Here is a 21,833-nt window from a genome sequence, read left to right on the forward strand (position 1 = left end):
CATACCACAAGAGAAAATCCACCCCCCCACCACCAGTTTCCCTGGGTGGTCCATCCAAGGTGATGGTCTGACTCTTTGCCCAGTCACCTTCCGCTAGAGGCATTCTCCTCAGGAAAGAGCCGCTGTTGGTGAGGGGGTGGAGGGCCTGAATTTTAAGGGCTGGAGGGGAGAGGATAAGAGTGCTGTATGGAGTTCAGCAAGTCACCAGCGCCCAGAGTGAAATTCAACTCCTGAGAGCCTTGCAGTGGCCAGCAGCAGGGTCCCCGTCATGTAGTTGGAGCCAAAGCCAGCCCTGGGCAATGGTCAAGGCCAGTGCTAGAGCTGAGCAGGGACAGGGGGTGGAGGGTGGCACCCGGCTTAGTCTCCAGGCTCACAGTGGTGTCTTATGGAGTTTTAAGTGCCCACGGACCATATAAAAATAGTTCCTTAAATTTGGTCCATGCTTGTTGTTGGCCAAATCTCTGATCTAAACTCATAGACCTCAATTTGTGGAGGTGGGGGGTTGAAGGGAGATTTACCAGCATCACATTCTCATCAGTGTTGCATCTTGCTACATTATTGCCGGGAGCCAGTCCATCCTTGCTGTTTCAAGGGACCTGGCATATATGGCATACTGTTCTTAATATGTTTGCTCACCTTCTTGGCACTATGTGTTTTAACCAAGGTCGCCTCTCTGAGAAAGGTTGTTTCCCCAAGTAGGGATTTTCCCCTGAAGTTAGGGAGGGAATAAAATCCCTTAACTAAGTGCCAGGCGGGTAATTAATCACTTTAACTACGAATAATCATGCTTAAGCTACATAATCTTTACTCCCTGAAATGGAGATAAGAAACGCCCTAACCTTTGAAATAGAGATTGATAGGATTGGAATCAACTGGTATAAATACAGACGTAACAAGACAGCAAGAACAGAGAGAGAGACAGAAATTGGCACAGAACCTACACAGAACGTTCTCTAGAGACAGAAGAACTTTGCTGGAGAGAACATAGCAAAAGATCCTGGACTGAACCTGACTACAGAAATTGGCAAGAGAACCTGACTAGAACCTGGTGACTGAACCTGGCTGGAGAACCTGGACAGAACCTGGCTGGAGAACCTAGCGAGGGAACATGGCTACAGAACCTGGCTGGAGAACCTGAAGAACCTGGCTGGAGAACCTAGCAAGAGACCATGGACACAGAACCTGGCTGGAGATCCTAAACAGAACTTCGGTGGAGATCCTGAACAGAACTTGGCTAGAGACCCTGACAAGAGAACCCAGCTATGATGATCACCTGAACCTGTCTCCGTGTCCTTCCTTCTTTGCCAACTCCATCCACACCTTTGAAGACCCCTGGACCTGCTGGGGCAGGACCCCGGCACATTATTGCATGAAGGTTCTAGTGCAGGAAATAGGAGAATGTGGCCCCACCTTGGGAGACAGTAGAAGCCCTAAGCATGAATTGGTTTGATTGGGATAAGTGATTTGGTAATGTCTAGCCCAGTGATGGCGAACCTTTTGAGCTCGACGTGCTAGCATTTTGAAAAACCCTAACTTAACTCTGGTGCCATGTCACATATAGAAATTTTTTGATATTTGCAACCATAGTAAAACAAATACTTATATTTTTGATATTTATTTTATATATTTAAATGCCATTTAACAAAGAAAAATCAACCAAAAAAATGAGTTCGCGTGTCAACTCTGACACGCATGTCATAGGTTCGCCATCACTGGTCTAGACTGTGATCAGGATCCCAGGTTCTAAACCCAAAACTCTTTCCCCTACCTTATGCTGTCTCTGCAATTGAATGAATTAGCAGAGAATCTAATCCAGATCATTGGCATGAGCTATAAAATAAGTATCCTTTAACTATGGATTCTGAAAATAACCAAGTTTTCTTCACTGTGGGATGCTTTGTCTTCCATGTTGTGGTACTCTTCATATTCTAACCTTTTGGGTGCCAGATAACACACATCTTCACTTTATTTCCCTTATGGTTAGCTATGACTGACATATCTAGGATTGTTCTTTCTCAGGTGGTTTCCATAAACTCTACCTCTTCTCAGCTTCCATTGTGTTTTCAAAATGGCAATTGCTGTATTTTACATAGTAATTGAAGGCCAATTGAAAGACAGATTCCACCACAGGTTACTGTGTATTTCCATAAGTACAATTATCACCAAACTTTGTTTCTTTCTGGAAGTTATTCAGTCCCTCTAAATATCACTTATATTTTAATGTTACAAATAGTGTTTTTTTTCAAACCTTACTTATAGAAATGAAATTTATAATGCTATTAAATGACAACATTAAAACCTGTCCGTGTGTGTGTTTTCTCCCCAAAGGATCTTCAAAGTAAATTTTCACTTGATCAACTTTCAGAGGAAGCCTTACCAGAAGGAGAAGATAAAACTATACTTAGTAAGTAAGACATTAAAACATATCATCCAGCCCTAGCTGGTTTGGCTCAGTGGATAGAGCTTTGGCCTGTGAACTGAAAGGTCCCAGGTTCAATTCTGGTCAAAAGCACATGCCTGGGTTGTAGGCTCAATCCCCACTAGGGATGTGCAGGGAGCGGCCGATCCATTATTCTCTCTCATTGATGGTGTTTTTATCTCTCTCCCTCTCCTTTCCTCTCTGAAATCAATAATATATATATATATATATATATATATATATATATATCATCCATCATTTAATTTAGAGGGACAGAGAAACAGTAAGAACACATGTATGTGAGCACAGATGTGCTTGCAGGAGAGTCTCACATAATTGTCTCCATGGTCATTTGACAGACAGAACAAGATAAACACAGAGATCCCTAACCTTTGTCTACAACTAGGGATAAGAGACAAAAATAACACGAATTTTTTTTCACACTTCTTCAAGTAGTTGCTCAGTTTGGCTGTGTTATCAAGACCACCAGAATATATTATCCTCCTTTCTTCCTGGCTTTTCATTGTTTGTTTCACCTATGCAGGTCTGGGTGAGTGAGTATTACTGGGGCCCTCTCCGTGTACTACTGCTTTGTTCACAGTGTTGAGGGAGGCTACAGGGTCTGGACTCTTCAAGCCACCTGAACAGTGGTACCTTAGATAATGCTCAGTGTATTCCTAACCATGGGCAAGCAAATAGAACGAAGCTTCCCAAACCTAATGAGAAATTAGCTCCAGTTCTTTAGATCCTTTGTAGAACCACTGGTAGAAAGCAATTTTAAGTCTTAAATATACTCTCTATGTGTGCTAATGATGGCTTTTCCATACTCAATAATTTCTTCATATCTATATTAATAAAAGGGTAATATGCTAATTAGACAAGACATCTTCCGGACATCCTTCTGGACAAAGCCATGGTGGCAGGGGCCGAGGCAGAGCCAGTTTGGGGCAATCAGGCCAGCAGGGGAGAGAAGTTAGGGGCGATCAGGCTGGCAGGGGAGGGCAGTTAGGGGAGATTAGGCCAGCAGTGGGGAGCAGTTAGGGGTGATCAGGTTGGTAGGGGAGCAGTTAGGGGGCAATCAGGCCACAGGGGAGCAGTTAGGGGGCGATCAGGCCAGCAGGCAAAAGTGGTTAGGGGCAATCAGGCAGGCAGACAGGTGAGCAGTTAGGAGCCAGCACTCCCGGATTGCAAAAGGGTGAAGACCTGGCTGAGGGACCCCCCTCCCATGCACGAATTTCATGCACCGAGCCTCTAGTTCTAGAATAATGTTCAAATCCTCCTGTGCCATCATCACAATCGCCATCAGCACTGGACAATGCCTAGAGTCCCTATGAACATGCAACTCCCTAGAGCAGCCGAGTTTTCCATCATTTAAAAGGAGATAATCTGTCCCTTATTTGGGGTATTTGTTTCTTCCAGATATTTTTATTAATTTTTAATCTAAATACTGTATAATCTATTTTATTATAAAAGTACAGTGATTATAAATGGACTCTGAAAACTGTATTTTTTCATAGAATTTAACCAAAACCCCTCTGTCTTCTAACATTTTCTACTTTTAGACTTGTTACTTATAACTAGATAATCCAGGAAAATAAAAATATTAACATTTTCTTGAGAAACTTGGCTTGTTTTCTGAAAAGAAAACCCCAATATGAATGTATTTCTAAGGATATTGCTGTGAGTGCGCCATACTGAGGGAAGGAGGTAGGAAACACCAAGCCACACAGTGGCTAGGATCTTAATGTTGTGGAATGAGGGTAACAGCCATACTGTGGTATTTCTATTACTTCCTTCCTCTGAGTATTAGGCACAACTGGATCCAATGGCCCATCAATCCAAAACCATAGATGGTCAGATGCTAACATGGTTGTTCGTTGTAAACACTGGAGTTTGTTCTTACCCCTTTTTCCTGTTGATAGGTTCTGAAACCAATAAAACACCAAAAGCTGAAGAAATCGAGTCAAGTGACAGTGTTTCTAAAGTAAGTATTGTAATCTAATTTTGGTTGCTGGTATATTGGAATGTATCATGATCCCCTGCTCTTAGGAGTATCTTCACGTGGAATGAAATAGCAATGTGTTCCTCTTTGGGTTAAAGTAAATCTGAGAGTAAAATATAAGCTAAATCTGAGTTTACTTTATATTTTTTTATATTATTTATCTTTAAAGCAGTGGAAATTTATGTTCAGTTTTGCCAAGTAAGAAAGTAAACACATTCTTTTATTTTAGACTTATGCCAAATTTATATTTATGTGTTTTTCTTTACCACTCAATTTATGACTTTTATTTTCTTTCAGACTCTCTTTACCTCTAAAGAATTTTCCCAGAATTAACTCTTTGCCTTATTTGTGACTCTACAGAATATTTTATTAACCTCTGAAAAAATGTTTACAACAATTCACTCACTATTGTTTTAGTGGAAACTAATATTTCTGTATATAGTATTGCTTTCCTGTATATGGAAACATTTTTTGTTTATTTTCACAGTTCACTGTATGTGCTCAAATAGAATGGCCAGATTAATCAAGTATAATTTCATTTACTTTTTTTATGCATTTCATCATGGAAAATAATTTCATAATGTTTTAGATTTCAAAACTGTTTAAAGAGAGAAAAAGTTTTGGAAGGATATATACCAAACTGTAAACATAATGACCAATAGAGAAAATGATAAAGGGGGCCTTATAATTTTTACTCTGTGTATTTGAAATATAAATTATCAGAAAGGCTAAGTGTGTTTTTATATTTACATTTATTGAGTTATAGGTCCCCCAGAGTCCGTATTTCAGTTCAAGTCAAAGGTTATACTTTGTTTCATACACTGTTGTAATGATTTGGGATATATCACTGAACAAAAAAAAAAGAGTTTATGGACCTAATGAAGTTTGCATTTTAATAGAGGAAGACAGAAAATAAACCACAAACACATAAATAAATGAATTGTATGGTCTATTAGATGGTGATGATGCCAGGAGAAGAGAAAAAGTAGAATAGAGAGGAGTAGAGTAGAGTAGAGCAAGGGGGATCAGGGACCCAGATGGTGGAACAAGGGGAAGTTGATGTTTCACATGGGGTGGTCCTCCTTGAGAAGGTGAAGTTTAAGCAGATTGAAGGAAGATTGAGAGAGTCATCCAAGTGGACCCGAGGATGCACTTCAGGCAGAGAGAAGAGCTGGATGACAACCATGAGGCAGAAAGGTGCTTGGTACCATGGGAGGAGGAGTAGGGGATGAGACCAGACAGGTGCACAGGAAGAGAGAAGAGCCAGGCCATCAGGGCCTTTCAGGCAATGATAGGACATATGGAGTAAAAGGGGGAGTCTTTGCTGGGTATTGAGTAGAGATGTAGTATCATTTAACCTATAAAGCGCTCAGTCTGGTGGCTGAGTCACGAAGCGGCATAAGGGAAGTTGATAGAGTAGCTTTGTTGGACTAGCCCTTCTACAGATGACATTCTAAAGCTGGCCAAAATAGAAAAGCTTAGTATTTGAGGGCCAACAGCAGGTGGATAAAGCAAAGCGGCGACCACACACCAGGCAGGAAACGCATTGAATGTGACCATTGAATGAAGAAAGCATCACTGGACAGGAGCCACGCTTCTGCAGGTCATACCAGAGGCATACCAGCTACATGGCACGAGCTGCTAGAACTCTAGCAGAAAGCTTCCATCTTTCTGATTTGAATTATTAGAGGATGAAGTTTGGGATGCTGAAAATTAAAGAAGATCTTGGAAGGGAGGGAGCTATAAGGGAGGAACCTCAAAATCTGCATACACATTTTCCTTAAATGCTTGGCTGACCCCGGAATTGTCACAAATGATTGGAATCTTCATCAGAGAAAATTTCCATTTCATGTTTTTTTTCTCCAAATATTTAGAATCTTATTTTTTAAAGTAGCTGTACTCTACCATCCATTGTTTATTTTTATAGTTCACGGTGCGTGCTCTACTTGGTGCAAAATCCGAAAAATTGCTGAAGAAAGGAAAGAGCGTTTCTGACACATTGCTAGTTAATATCATGGTAAATGCTATTAAGTAAGTATTATTTGTGTATCTATTTAATATATTCTCTACCATATAGAGATTATAAAAATAATATAGAAAAATTTTATATTTAATATCTAATGAATCCTACTACTATTCTATGTAAGAAAACACACAGCAAGATCAAGATATATTTTGTTATTTACATGCCTGTATTTCACTTTCTGATTTACCAACTGTATTTTATTCACCCAGATGCTAATTCAGGTCAGTTTCTATAGCATGTGAGACATTCAAAGAGAAATTGGGTACTACTTAGAAAAGCCAATGGATGACGGATTATGGACGGGAGAGACTCTTCACAGGCCAATGTGCTTCCTCTTTTTGTTCTTCAGGAGGAGGGTATGAACTTAGGGATCCAAAGGTTGAGCAGTGATGTGTAAGAAGGTGGTGAGAATGTAGAGGTGCACAGGCAAGAATTAATTATGTGCAGAACACGGAGGTGACATGTGATAGGGGATGAAGAAAAGCCAAAATAGGGTGTAATTCTGTAATCTTCCTCTTTTCTAAGGAAGGAGAATTCTCCATAGGCCTTCTTTGTAATACAGTAAAGGGGCAAATTAAAAGAAGCCATGAAAGCTCAGTTGGTACATATAATAAAGAGATGAGGTTTGGAAGGATGGGGAAAAAAAAAGAATCAAAAAGCTACCATGAAAGAGCTGGTGTGGGTGAGGAAATAGAACGGGGTAGCTGTGCTGTATAAGAAACATGAGGCCCGTGAGAGAGGAAGGGAAGGAGGTTTTAGGGAAGTTGTGCTCTGCATCTGAAATGGACTCTGCCTTTAGTGTTTTCTTAAGACCTTATTAAAGGTTTGAGTTGCTTCTCCATTGTGATGTATCTTGGAATGATTGTTCCTGGAATGCAGTACTGAAGAAAGTGGGTCACAGGGATGCTCCCCCTCAGAGCTGGAAGGGATCTCATTCGACTGGTTGTAACATTTCTCAGAAGTGGTGCAAACTATGTTTAACCTATGGGACTCCTTGTTTAAAACATTGTGTATGAAAAAAAAAACAGCTATAGGGTGTCCCAAAATTCACGCAAGATTTGAATTTTGCGTGAGCATTTACAACAACAACAACAAAATAAAAGCCTAATTTTACTTGGTTTATTGAATCAGATTCTAATATCTGTTGCCCTTTGATTTCAATCCCTTCAATTTGATAAGCATTACCAAGTACCAATGATGGCCCAGGAGCAGGGAAAATGAAGACCACGGCTTTGCGTATGCGCCAGCAAAACCGTGGGGGCTGTTTACCTGATGTCCTATTTCATACATAACCCTATACTGTATACTTTATGAATTAATAAAACATTTACAATTTTCAATTATAAACCTGTTTTTTCTCTCAAAATTACTTCTTGCGTGAATTTTGGGACACCCTATATAAAGCAGATCTTAGCTTTGGTTTCAGCGGCATTCTCGTGTCTGCACATTACCCTCTTCACTGCCCTCCCACCACCATCCCCACTGCTCCTGAGATGCCTTCAGAGGACTGCTGTCACTTTGAAATTCTTTCATCTGGTCCAAACTCATCCATTTTCCATGAGGAAAGTAAGGCACGTGGCAGTTCCATGAGGCAGTTTGGTCACGTGTCTGGTTAGTAGGGTGGCCAGAGCCAACGCCCAGGTCTTCTCACCCTATGTCACCTGATGTCATCACACGACAGCTGAACAAGTGTGACCCTGACCACCTCCTCCCTCTGAAGTAGCTCCTGAGACTGTGGGTGGAGGAGGGATCCCACAGAGCTGGCGAGGTGCTCAAGAAACATCCATTGTAGGCCAACAAGCCGATTCTATGTAGTGCTTTACCAAACTCTGGACAAGTTATAAAAGCAAAAATGAGGTACTTTCCTGCTTTTTATAGTCCTAACAGAAAAAGAAACAAGATTATAACTTTTAATCCAAACACCAAAATCTCAACTGTGCACGATTTAGAGGTTTAGAAGAACAAAGTTAAAGTTTATACCCTTTTCACACTGTTTCCCAATTTAAAGAATTAAAATAATTCTTAGACCACCCATTCTCTATAGAGGATACTACACTGAGGGTCTGTTCCCAACTTATAATTTAATTGAGATAAATGAGACTCACTTGAATTTTTCTAAGTAGAAATATGATAATTACCAGTTGTGTGGTGAGGTGAATGAAAGATGAGTTCAGATCAGGCGGTCATGACTCCATGCTGGCTTGGGTCGGGTAGGAAGAACTTCCCAGGTTGGCATTGTGAGTATCCATTATGTACTGGGGTCTTAAAATGTATCATTTCAGTTCATTCTCACAACCACCTTGTGAGGTATGCTATCCCACTTTGTATAGATGAGGAAATAGTTTCAGTGGAGAAACTGCCTGGGAACACAATCTAGAAAGTGCAAACTAATTCATACTCACACAACAGTGAGGAGATCACTTTGTTTGAAGTAAATAGTACAAAATTATGAGAGAGAAGATAGGTAAGGAGGTTGTGTCCAGGTAGTTTTAAATACCATGTCATGGCCTCTAGAATAGATTTGGAGGGCAGCAGGTACCCACAGAAGGATTTTAAGCAAGTAAATGATTAGTTAACCCAAATTTACTATCTAATCTAATAATAGACAAACATGGTAATTGACCATACCTCCGTTACGCTTCCCATTGGCCAATCAGCACGATATGCAAATTAACCCAACCAAGATGGCAGCTGGCAGCCACGCAGCTGAAGCAAGCAGGAGGCTTGCTTGCTCCAGTGATGGAGGAAACCAAGCTTCCTCCCTGCTGCGCCCGGGCTCTGAGCTCCACTCTAAGCAACAAAGTTGCAATTATAGAAGCTAAACAAACCCCAGATACCTGCTTTCAGCAGGCCCTGGCCTCAGAGCTGGAGCGGCAACGAAGTTTCAATTATAGAAGGTAAATAAATCCCAGAATAAAAAAAGAAAGAAGAAAAAGAGAGGCTGGGAGGTTCCATCGCTGGCTTGGCCAGCCTGAAAACAGCCCCCAGCCCCTCATCCAGACTGGCCAGGCACCCCAGTGGGGACCCCCACCCTAAAGGGGGTGCGGGCAGCCTGAAAATAGCCATCAGCCCCTCATCCAGGCTGGCCAGGCACCCCAGTGAGGACCCCCAACCTGAAGGAGGTGTGACCAGCTGCAAACAGCCATCAGCCCCTCACCCAGGCTGGCCAGGCACCCCAGTGGGACCCCTACCCCGATCCGGGACACCCTTCAGGGCAAACCAGTCGGCCCCCACTCATGCATCAGGCCTCTGTCCTATATAGTAAAAGGGTAATATGCAAACTGACCCCAACAACAGAAAGACTGGTAATGACTGGTCACTATGACACACACTGACCACCAGGGGGTAGACACTCAATGCAGGAGCTGCCCTCTGGTGGTCAGTGAGCTCCCACATGGAGGAGCTCTGCTCAGCCACAAGCCAGGCTGATGGCTGCCAGTACAGCGGTGGTGGTGGGAGCCTCTTCTGCCTCCTCAGCAGCGCTAAGGATTTCCGACTGCAGCTTAGGTCTGCTCCCCGCTGGCAAGTGGACATCCCCCAAGGGCTGCCGGGCTGCCAGAGGGATGTCTGATTGCCACCTTAGGCCCAATCCCCCGAGGAGCAGGGCTAAGCCAGCAGGTGGTCATCCCCCGAGGGGTCCCAGACTGCAAGAGGGCACAGGCCGGACTGAGGGATCCCCCACCCCAAGTGCACAAATTTTTGTGCACCGGGCCTCTAGTAGATAAATAATATTCATACAGGAGGAGATTGTTATGAAGTTGAAAGAAAGATAAAGGAAAGATTCATTGTATTATTATTTCTAACATACTTATGCCTACCGCCATGTTCATGGTTTGTCCATTTTCAATTTAGTCAGATACCTGTGGATCAAGGCTGGATCCTCGATGGTTTTCCAATGACACTGAACCAAGCAGAGCTTCTGGAGCAAGCTCTCACAGGTTGCACCAGAAACCTCATGGAACTGGAGGAAAAGAAAGCACGAATATTCACACTGGCTGTTGATCCTATAACTGCCAAAGATGTGCCTTTTTCCCCAGGTGTATTTGATTTTGTCATATTATTAGACGTTTCAGATAATTCCTCACTGGGTCGCATGAATGACACCATGGGTAAGTTGGACACCTTTCTTCCTCCTCCTCCTCCTCCTCCTCCTCCTCCTCCTCCTCCTCCTCCTCCTCCTCCTCTTCCTCCTCCTCCTTCTCCTTCTTTAATGACCTTATTTACAATTTAAATTTCTCTAGGATACTGGGTATCCTAAAATTTAGCTATTTTCTGGCACTACCTAACTGGAGTTAGTGCAGACTCATTCCCACAACATTTCACCCAATTACTGATGTCAATCTCAAGTAGTGGATCCCCAGGTTAATAATACTCTGTCTAAGTTGACTACAGATGTGGGGGCTTTCATGACTCCTCCTTGGGTTTGATAAATTGCTGTAATGAATCACAGGACTCAGGGAAACACTTTACTTATGATTACTGGTTCATTATAATGGATGTTATAAAGGATGTAGATGAATGGCCAGATAAAGGGGTGCATAGATCAAGGTCTGGAAGTGTCCCTGTGCATCTTGGAGTGCACCCTCCTCCCAGAATGTGGATGCATTCATCAACCCAGAAGCTCTTCGGGTCTCTTCTTCAGAGTTTTTTTTTCAAAGATGTCTATTGATATTAGTATATTAGTATAAGCCAAAACACAGAAAGTAAAGTTATTAGATGAGGGAGAGAAGTTGAAGTGTTCAAACATGCAACTCTGGTTTGCTAAAAAATAAAGCAAAGCCAGGATAATGCTGCTAATTTGGTGGAAAAGGATGTTTAGGGAATGACTGTTGTCAAAGAAGTTCACCAGTGACATGGGAGTACTGAACAGCTCATCAGAGTATAAATCGTTAAGATTGCAGAGCTGGAGCCATTCAAGGTGACCACAAAATCCTAGATGTGGCCATGGCAGTGAGCGCCGGAGGAGAGAGGAGTAGGGTTGGGGAGAGAGCAATGCTCATCCATGTGCTGAAGGCCTTGACATACACAAGAAAGTGACCCTGAGATGGTGCATGGCAGCATCTCCTGAGAAAAGCTCCCACAATTTCCTTCCATCACCCATTACTGATGTCAGTCATCTTTGAGTTTTATAAATAACCACAGCATTATTCTGTATTCTAAATCCAGTTCCTCTTTTTCTGCCATGAATGTAGATAGAAAAAAACAGATTGCTATATCCTGTGAGGGTCCTTCATTTTCTTGAACACCGTTAATTCACTCTCCAATGAATGATCTTTTGTATTGCCTGAGTAATTCTATTTTTTTAAAATCTAGTACAAGGCTTTTCCCCCCTCTTCATGATTTTCTATTTATTCTAAATTTATGAGTGTTCTGGGCTTTATACTATTAATTCTGAATAGGGATCAATCAGAGCTGTTGAGATTGTTTTTGTTATTGTTTTTGGTCTCTTGTGGTCTATTCCTTTATAATTATTCTACCCTAGGGAAAGATCATAGAGTCTATAAAGAAAGATAAATTACTTTATTAGTAATATAATACTGACAACTAACTTGTATTCATATTTGAGTTTATGTCTACCCTGTTATTTCATTCTTAATTTTTACATCCTGGTGGTGGTTTTCTAATCATTTGCTAGTCTGTTATTCACAATGACCCATCATTTTTCATTGTCATCTCTTCATAGTTAATCCTGAGACCCTCTCCATTGAAACCACAACTCCTCTTTATTGTTGTATTTTATGTTTTCTCCAATTTCCAAGGGAAATTTAAATTCTGATCCCAAAACTACACTCTTTCAACATCTTATTAAGCATTTTCAGTCATTTTGGACCAAAGGTGGGGCCATATCTATTTGACTTTCTTGTATCAGTACATTTTGTTATGTCCACGCTGACAGGAGCCAGGCCAAGAGACATTGTGAGAGTTTAAGAAATGTTATTGCATTCTCTCACAGCGGGCTGAGACCAGTGTCGGTGTCAGCCCCAAGAGGGGGGTTAGATCCTCTTATTTAGGGTAAAACTATGCAATAGAGGGTCAGGATGTGGGTGCATGAGTTGTTCAAGGGAGTCAAGGGAGGAGAATGCACAGGTCCAACAGGCAGAGGGTGTACTTCTTATCTTACCTCTGCTGGCCCCAAGCTACGGGAAAAGGCTTTTAACAACATCTATTTCAGAAAACATGTCCAAGCAGGAAAGAGTAAGGGCAGGTCACCCTAATACATTTTAACAGCGCGTCAGCAACTTTGACTCATTTTGCAAATTATCTAATTAGGTAATTTTCATGTCACAGCTAAAGCATTTTCAACGGAGACTTCTCAGGAAGATGCCGATCAGTATGTAGCTGCTAGAACATCAGACACGGGTGGTGACCAGAATTTAAGAGACCAAATTCAGCATCGGTTAGTATAAAACTCAGTGTCCTTGCTTCCTGTCCTTTGAACAGACTGACAACAAGTCCCTTTGGGATCATCAGATCCAGGGAAAAGATGTATCTCCTAGCATTCAGTCTTTTACAGGTAGAGCAAAGCTAAGTAGCTTTGATGTTGCGTGCTAGCTTGCTGATATAGTCAGAGCACCAGTCACCATAACCTGGGAGGGAAGAATTAAATCAGGTAGCACCTCCCTCTATGGTTACAGGAACTTACAAGTTCATTATATGGAATCCTAATCCAGCCCCTAGTCAGCAAATGCTGATGAAAACCATAAAATCTCAAAGAACTGGGCAGCAGACTACAGAGTGTAGTTCTAAAACTACTTCTGGTTTGCTAAAATGAAGTTAAGCTTTTTTCAAAAAAAGAAATGATTATTTTGGTTGCGTGCAATTTGTTCATTGGAAAAGAAAATTTAAACAATTTTATGAAACCTTGAGGAGTCTAAAAATACATAGTGAGCCAGGGACAAGTAATTTGAGTGGCATTAATTAAACCTACTGCCTCTCAGGGAACACAGGAAAGTTTCAAGAATCATTCCAAGAATATATTTGAGTAAGGCAAGTAAGTCGGAACCTCTTCAATTTCTATCTTGTAAGAAAAGAGTAGATGATGCAGGCGGCTCAGGCTGCAGCTGCCCTCAAAAGCGCACTCAGCTCTTCCCCTGTGAGTGCAGGCCATGGATCCTTAGAGAACTGAACTGCCACCGAAAGGTTCCTGAAATGATTCTGTTTTAAACCTTCTTTGGCTCTTGCATACACCTCAAAAATATGGCTTTTTGGTATTAAGTAATTTCTTCTTTAAAGTGAATATTCTTCCATTACCTGCAGAGTTCTTAAAGTTGGTCTTTCAGATTTAACTAGATTGGCAATGTGTGTTTTTTCATTATGGACGTGAGATAAATCATGCATAATGTTACTTGAATATTTCAATCAGTATGTGATGTTTATATAATATTTTGATATTGTAGAATTATAGGTTTCTTGGACAACTGGCCTTTATTGGAGCAATGGTTTACAGAACCGGAAAATATTCTGATAAAAATCAATGCTGAAGTAGATACAGAGTCATTATGCCAAAAAGTGAAAGAAGTGGTTGCGAATGAAATGGTTAAAAAAGAGAATAAAGGTAACTATACTTTTTTTTATAATTTTGAGCTCATATAATCAAAATGTATGGTTTTAATGAATTTAGGAGGGAATGAGAGTGTGGTGACAAAGTCCTAGTTTGGATTTGGATTATGCCATCTACAAACGTCTTATACCTCTGATTTTAGTTTTCTGCCACAGATGTTTCTAAATAAAATATTTTTTCTCTTTGTTTTAATTTAATTAAAATAGGTCATCTAGCTGAAACCATTGTTTTCATATGAAAAACAATAATAGCAGAGTTAAAATCAAGGCTGCTATAGAAAAGGGTAAAGATATCACTCTGTCAACCTGAGCCTTCTAAGGGAGCAGTGCGTGAATCCTCCTTTTGGGAGGGAACACGAGGCAGTTTATTTTCCTCCATCTCCCCTTGTCGGTGTGAATTCACTGACTAGGAACTGCTGACTTACATGCCTGCCTCTGGGATACATATTACCCCGGTCAAACCATCCTGACCTCCTTGTCTCTCATCTAACCAATAATAATTGTTCCATGGCACGATTGGAACTTCCTATTGAAAGGGATGAGGAGTGATCCACTGTCAATGCCAGACTTCAAGTGGAATCCTACCCTTGAGAAATGATTTGCAAAATGTTTCCCTTTTATCAATGACCCCTAATTACACTGGCAACTGCAGTTTCTTGGATTAATTAAAAAATTGTCCAAGTTAGTATCACAAGGATTCTAAAACTGCCAGCTGCCCCCTGCCATTAGACTTGCGACTGACCTACCATCATGTGTCAGTTGCCTGGCACTGAAGTAGCACCCGGGTATCAGGCACAACCACCTTGGGGGCTAGGACCTCCCGCTTAGAAAGACAAGCTCCTGGAACACCCACGTAAAGCTTTCAGACACAATAAAAACCAGACCCGTCGATTATTTAAGCGGCTTAGCATGTTATTGGAAGGTCAGGTATTAGGCTGAGAGGAAGAACAAACCTCGCACAGCCATCTCAGAGTCTGGGCTGGGAGGCAAAACCAGACTGATTCTAAGCTGTAGCCTCGAACACCTGCGGGTTAGAACCAATTTGTTTCTCTCAGCTATCCGTCTCACTTTAACATTTTCCTAAAGATTTTACATTCTAATCGCCGATTACATTAGCAGACTGAACTGCCACTTGTCTAAGATCTACAGTCCAATCAGTTAGTTATTTTAACAAATATTTTATCATAAACTAAACATTTACTTAGTACTCTGTTAAAAAATAAAAGGGTGTGGTGCTTTTATATATATTCTGATGCCCACAAAAATGTGACCATAATATGTAGTTAAATAGGAAAAGGCAGGTTATACAGTAAGTAATCTCATTTTTGTTTTAAAAGTGTGTCTATGTTTTAAATATGCACGGAAAAGAGTCCGGCAACCTATGCAGTACTTGATGGTCAGGAAAGGAGAAAGGCAAGGAGCCTGAGCAGGCAATTTCCCTTTCTACTTATTTGTCTAAATTGTTTGATTTTTTAAAAAAATAGTAATTATATTACTTTATAATCAGAGAAAAAGTTAATTTCTACTTTGAAAAAAAAATCTCCTAGAATGAAACCTCCTTGTTTGCTGAACTGCAGAGAATAATCTAAGGGCAAAGGGAGGATGTCCAAAGAGAAACAGCCATACGAGAGTGTAGGGACTCATCGCCAGGGGTGCAGGCCGTAAGGTTGTGGCCATTTCCAGCATGGAGGGCTTGAAGGTCCGGGAGGGCAAGGACAGTGTGCTAGAAGGGGTGAACTTGAATCATGAAAGCCAAAGGGCCTTAGCGATAACAGGAGCCTGGGAAAACACAAGCCCGCCACGCTCTGCTACTCAAGGCTCTGGGCTGGTTGTCCCCTCTGCCAGGTCCCTCTTCCCTCCCTTACCCACAGGCCTGGCTCCCTGACTCTATTCAAGTCTTTGCTCAAACCCCACCTTCTCAATGGGCCTGCCCTGCTCAGCACTCTATTTAAAACTTCATTGGCTGCCCCACAGCACTTCGAATCCCCTGTACTCTGTTCTATTTATCTTCTTAGCACTTATCACCTTCCAAACCTCTCATACAAATTAACTTATTCACTGGCACTGCTCAGTGGTTGAGCACCAACCTATGAACCAGGAGGTCACGGTTCGATTCCCAGTCAGGGCACATGCCTGGGTTGTGGGCTCAGTCCCCAGTGTGGGGCATGCAGGAAGCAGCCGATCAGTGATTCTCATCATTGATGTTTCTCTCTCTCTCTCTCCCTTCCTCTCTGAAATCATTAAAAATATATTTAAAAAAAAATTAACTTATTCATCACATTGTTGGTTTGCCTCTCACCGCTAGAATGCAAGCTTCACAGGGCAGCGATGCTTCTCTCTCGTTTTATTGTTGTATCCTCAGCAACCAGCACTGTGCCTGGTGTTGTTTGTAGTGTAGTTAGTAGTGTAGTACTAGCAGTAATAGTAGTAGCAGCAGCAGCAGTAGGAATAGTAGCAGCTGGTGGTGGGTAGTGGTAGTCTTACCTTATTGTTACAGCCCTTTCTTTCAAGGCACAATTCAGGTTTAGTGAATGGTTGTTACATGAATGAATGAACTGCTAAAACTCAGTGGCGTACTATGTGCTATTCTAAGCGCTTTACATCTATTCACTCATATACATTGGTGCTGACATCTCCTTCTCCTTCCTTTTCCACCCCACCCCCATCTCCTCCACCACATTGCTCTTCACCTTCTCTTTACACTTTTTTTAAATCTTGTTTTTCCATTGGAAATTTTGAAATAATCCTTTTTCCTATTCCACCACATTAGCTATGTTTAGATTGTTGCTTTTACATTTGGCACCCCTTCAACAAGCCATACACACACACACACACACACACACACACACACACTCCCACTCCCCATTCCATCCCCATCCCAGCCTCACCACAAACATCATCAGAGGGAAATGACATTTCTTACCAAGCAGTGAAGCTGAAAATCTTAAGAGCTGGATAGTTTAAGGGAGAGCCCAAAAACATAAATGTAGCCTTAAATCAGTACAGACAATTGATATCCATTTAGGTGGTTAATAGTAGGTCAAGTGAAATAGTAGGTGTTTGAGATTCCTAATCAAAGTTCATTCTTATCGTCCTTTTGCAGTTAAAAGGGAACTAGAAGAAAAGGAAGCTGCGAAAAAGGAAGAAGCTTTCCTGGCTGAGTCTCCACCTTTGCCGCCGCCGCCGCCTCCCCCACCTCCTGAACCAGAAAAAGAGAAGGAAACGCATCCCCCGCATGAGCGCCCGAAAACTTCTGGCAAAGGAAAAGCACCACCAGGTGATTGACGGGACCATCTGCCATCCTGTCCGCCAGTCTCATTTTCACTTAGAAGAGAATGGCAATGGTAGTCCCAGTCCACTAGTCTAGAGTCAGACTTTGAGCAACTCTAATCATGTGGATACAAGCCATATGCTCAGATGGAAGTGGAAGAGCCTTACAAAGTCACAAAGCCCAGGCACTTCACTGTGCCGGGGGCGGGGACCATGAAGTCCTCACACCCAGATCTACTGATTAGAATAAGTCCACAGATGGGAAGAGAAAAGGCACAGAGGATAATCAGGAATTTAGAGCAGATCAGGAGGACAGACGTCTGTGTGCTGAACTGTAGTTTGATGTATCGTGAGAACATCTTATGACATGAGAATTAGCATACGCAGGTATCCACAGAATAAGGGAACAAATCAACAGTACTCATTAGAGACTAGGATTTGTATGTAACTTAATCTTCAGTGCAGTATGATTATAAAAGGATAGAAGTATATTATGTAATATATAATATATGTGGATAAAGAGTTTGTGTAGAAAATATTTCGTAGCTTACATTTTTTCTAGATTCTTAACCACTAAGGACTGTTAAGTTACGTGTTAGACAATGAAAATAATGACAAATGTAAAGTGCTTCATTGTTGAAATGCATGATGTTGGTAGAATATCATCATAAATTTGGGCTGTATACATGAACAAATGTGGCCGTAGTTTCTGGTTTCAGCTTTATGAGTGGCAGGTGGTACAGTTACCCAAGTCTATCTGAGTATATCTAAAAAGATTTTAAATTATTTTAAAAATATATTTTTATTGACTTCAGAGAGAAAGGGAAAGGAAGAAAGAGATAGAAACATCAATGATGAGAGAAACTCATCAATCGGCTGCCTCCTGCATGCCCCATACTGGGGACTGAGCCCACAACCCGGGCATGTGCCCTGACTGGGAATAGAACCATGACCTCCTGTTCATAGGTCGGTGCTCAACCATTGAGCCACGCCTGCTGAGCTCCCTGGGTATATTCTTGATAGTGTCTCATGATTGTATTTCCAACCCCATCATCTTCATGCTTCATGGAAATTTGAAATGGGCCTGAATATTTTTAAATTAAATTTATTTATATTAAATAAATTCAAAGACTTGGCAACATGCTATGGTCTATTAAAGACCATTATATTCCAACAAAATGGGGCTTAACTAAAGACAAAATATACAAACTCTAAAAGAGGGTTTGTTTTTTTTTATCATATGAACAATAAAACATAAATCTGTGCCCTACTTGGTTTGGCTCAGTGGATAGAGAGCATCAGTCTGGGAACCAAAGGATCCCAGGTTCAGTTCTGCTCAAGGGCACGTACCTTGATTGCAGGCTCCTCCCTGGCCCAGGCCCTGGTCAGATGCGTGCAGGAGGGAACCAACGGATGTGTTTCTCTCTCATCAATATTTCTCTCTGTCTTTCCCTCTCTCTTCTACTCTCCCTAAAAGTCAGTGAAAAAATATCCTCAGGTGAGGATTAACAATAACCCAAACAAAAGAAATGCACAAAGCTGTGAGTTAAATGCACGCCCTTCCCCACTATCTCACTGGGAATTTAAAAAAAAAAAAAAAACAAAAAAAACCCCACAAAACAATTCAGAGATTGGAGGAAAAATGGAAATCTTTAGAACGTCTGGTAGAACTGGGAAGACAGTCTCCACAGCAGCTCAAGTGAGACAGGCCTTCAACCTGTGGCTCAGCTCTCCCTCCCCCCACGCTCAGCCTGCTCACAGGTGGGAGGGTCCATGTACTTGAGCCAGGCCCTCAAACCAATCTCTGATGTTTCTGGTCATGACACAGTTCAGTCTGAGTTTCTGAAGTTTCCTTGTGAATTTAAAATTGTTCTTGAATACTGTGCACTGGAGATATAATAAAGCTATTGTTGCTTCAAAGAGTGGTTGTATCTGCCGTCTCTTTTTTCCACCAAGGACATGGCTGGTGCCTGATCTTTAAACATGTACAGAAGGGTTCATCTCCAGAAGCCTAGTTACTGCCTTCCAACTGTAATCTCTGTTGCAAGGAGATCGTGGTGCTTTGGGGCATTGATGGGGCAATAGCCTCGCTGCCCTTAAAGCTCAGGGAAGCTTGAATAAGCAATTTTAGGAGGAAAATTTCCAGCAGGTTTTTTTTTTTTAATATAAAAATTTATAATTTTTTCAAAAGAGAAGATTTCAGAACTAAAAGTCTGAGGCCTCTGAACATGCCCGACTCAAACACCCAATTAGAATCACCTTTAGGAGTTGAGATGCAAAGAAGAAGAATTACTAAAAAAAAAAAAAAAAAATCAGGGTGGAAATGGGGTCAAGAGTGAGGCATAGGCATAGAATAGTGAGTACTAAGTGATCTGTGTCTGCATTTTATATATCTGCTGCAAATGCACTTGGGATTAAGCTTGAAAACTTCAGAGTTATGGTCTAATAAAGAGTTTAGTATCAAATCTACTACCGAATGTCAGAATTCCATTTAAAACTAAAATTCTCAATGTGATGAAATCACCCATGCTGTGAGTTAAGAATATTTGTTGAGATTTCAGAATATATTTTAAAACAGATTAAAAAAAAACAAAAAATGTGGACAGAGTGCATGCTGTTCCAGCAGAAATTAGACTTGCCCACAATACTTTTTAAGTTGTGTTTAGGTACCTCTATTTTTACCTTCTTTTCTCTGTTGCCTTGAGCTTAAGTTTAGAGCAAGTTAAACAGTTGATTACCCAGAATAATGTTATGAAAGGAACTAGAAGCATATGTAGACTTTAATCATCATCATCATCATCATCATCATCATCATTATTTTATTAAGCTTATTTCTTTAAAAAGAAATGAATTCAAATGTTTGAATTTCTTATTTATTTATGAGTTTGGAGGTCAGCTATTTGGACGTATCCAGTCCTTTTATAGAAGTTAACAAAGATTCAAGGTACTCCTTCTCTATGTCCTACACTGGTCTTATTTCTATCGACTCCTGGTTGCTGGATCTGAGATGTTTAAATCTAAGTGGTATGTGCTATGCATTTACATATTCTTATAACTGTCACTTCTAAATACAAAGAATAGGTTCAGATGGGGTCTCTTTCCATCACAGGCATTTAAATTGCCCTATATATTCATCTTTCTACTGAAGAAAAATACTGTAGCTCCAGGATAAAGGGAAAAAATGATGAAATTTATTGACTGAATAATGCAGGATGTAGTGAAATTTTTTCAAGGAACCGATTTATTATTTGGGACATCTTATTGACGTACAGATCATCAGTTTCCCATTTTCTCTCTTCCAATATATTTTGGACTAGATTTCAGGGAATCCATGATAAATATATCCAATCTACCCTTTGCATTGCTAATTATAGTCAACGCAAAATGGAACTGAAGAAGTCACAAGGTAACCAAGTCTGTGGTCGAGGGAAGTTCAAGGATGCGCCATATGAAAACATGTGGTTATTTAACTCTTCTTCAAGGTATTTTGACATCATTCTATTACTGACTCAGTTGTCGTGGTGTATAAGGATTCTTCAGTTGAAATAAATCCAAACACAGCCATACGCTTCAAATGGATCTGTGACTAACTTTTAAAACTCTACAGGTCTGTTGCCGTGAAGAATTTACAACCAAATCCCTTACAAAATGTTGGTGTTAAACTAGGACTAAACTTCTGTGTGACAGAATAGAATAGTTCTAATGAGGCTGTCATTCAAGAATTTCTGAACCACAGGCTGTCTTCTGATGAATTTTAACTCATGGTAAAGGCCTGAGCCATGTTATGGGGTTCACAAATGTAACTATTTATCTGTGAGAAGTAACATTTGATTGCTTACAAATCATATAGCTCAGACTATTAAAGAAAACCATAAATGATATGTATGTGTTGAATTTTGTTTAGAACCCCCGCGTGGTAAGCAAGACTCTCCTCCAGAAGGAAAGGGGAAGAAAGGTGATACTGCACTCAAAAGAAAAGGTATATCTGATTAAATATAATTCTGCACTTTCTAACTGTCTCAGTGAAAAGCTAGACTATTGGTATACACTGAATACTCTTCTCAGGCATTTGTAAGCCATACACCCCTGCCGGAGAATATAACCTCATTGTTTCCACAGCCTGGCTCCTAGCAAAGGTCCTGCTGAGAAAAGTGATGCTTGTAAGGAATAATTTCAAGAACATCTAATATCCAGAATATCCATTCATCACAGGTATTATAGGTGTTATCTTGGGCTAAGCTATGCCATCAGAAAGCTACATACTGAACCTATTTCTTGGGTCCCATGGAATCGCTTTCACTGATAACCACTTTGGTATAAAATCCTCAATGACCTTCATGACATAACATAGCAGTGGAGGTGAAACTTTCATTATACCAATAATAATCTGGTATTATGTCTTCTGAAGGGATAGCATGCCCACTACATCATTCAATGGCCCCTATAGGAAATCTTCGGTGAGGAATTTCATTTAGAATCAAGGGACAGGAAAATCTTTCTTCCTCTAAGTGGTTAGATAATTAGCTAAAGTATAGCATTCCCTCTTTTTTATTTTT

At 40.8% G+C, this 21,833-nt stretch overlaps 1 protein-coding gene across 1 annotated transcript in view; it reads left to right on the top strand.

Annotated features, from left to right (window-relative positions):
• Positions 1-21,833, top strand: part of SPEF2 (sperm flagellar 2) — a 125,517-nt gene that overhangs the window by 46,859 nt on the left and 56,825 nt on the right. The window contains exons 12-19 of the mRNA XM_081089403.1: positions 2,329-2,404; positions 4,342-4,403; positions 6,349-6,452; positions 10,300-10,556; positions 12,736-12,844; positions 13,845-14,002; positions 17,111-17,284; positions 21,182-21,256. Of these exons, the coding sequence (XP_080945529.1) occupies positions 2,329-2,404; positions 4,342-4,403; positions 6,349-6,452; positions 10,300-10,556; positions 12,736-12,844; positions 13,845-14,002; positions 17,111-17,284; positions 21,182-21,256 (1,015 nt within the window). The remainder of the gene's footprint in view (positions 1-2,328; positions 2,405-4,341; positions 4,404-6,348; positions 6,453-10,299; positions 10,557-12,735; positions 12,845-13,844; positions 14,003-17,110; positions 17,285-21,181; positions 21,257-21,833) is intronic.

This window comes from Myotis nattereri (assembly GCF_964212035.1).
Source record: "Myotis nattereri genome assembly, chromosome: 4".
Lineage (NCBI taxonomy): Eukaryota > Metazoa > Chordata > Mammalia > Chiroptera > Vespertilionidae > Myotis > Myotis nattereri.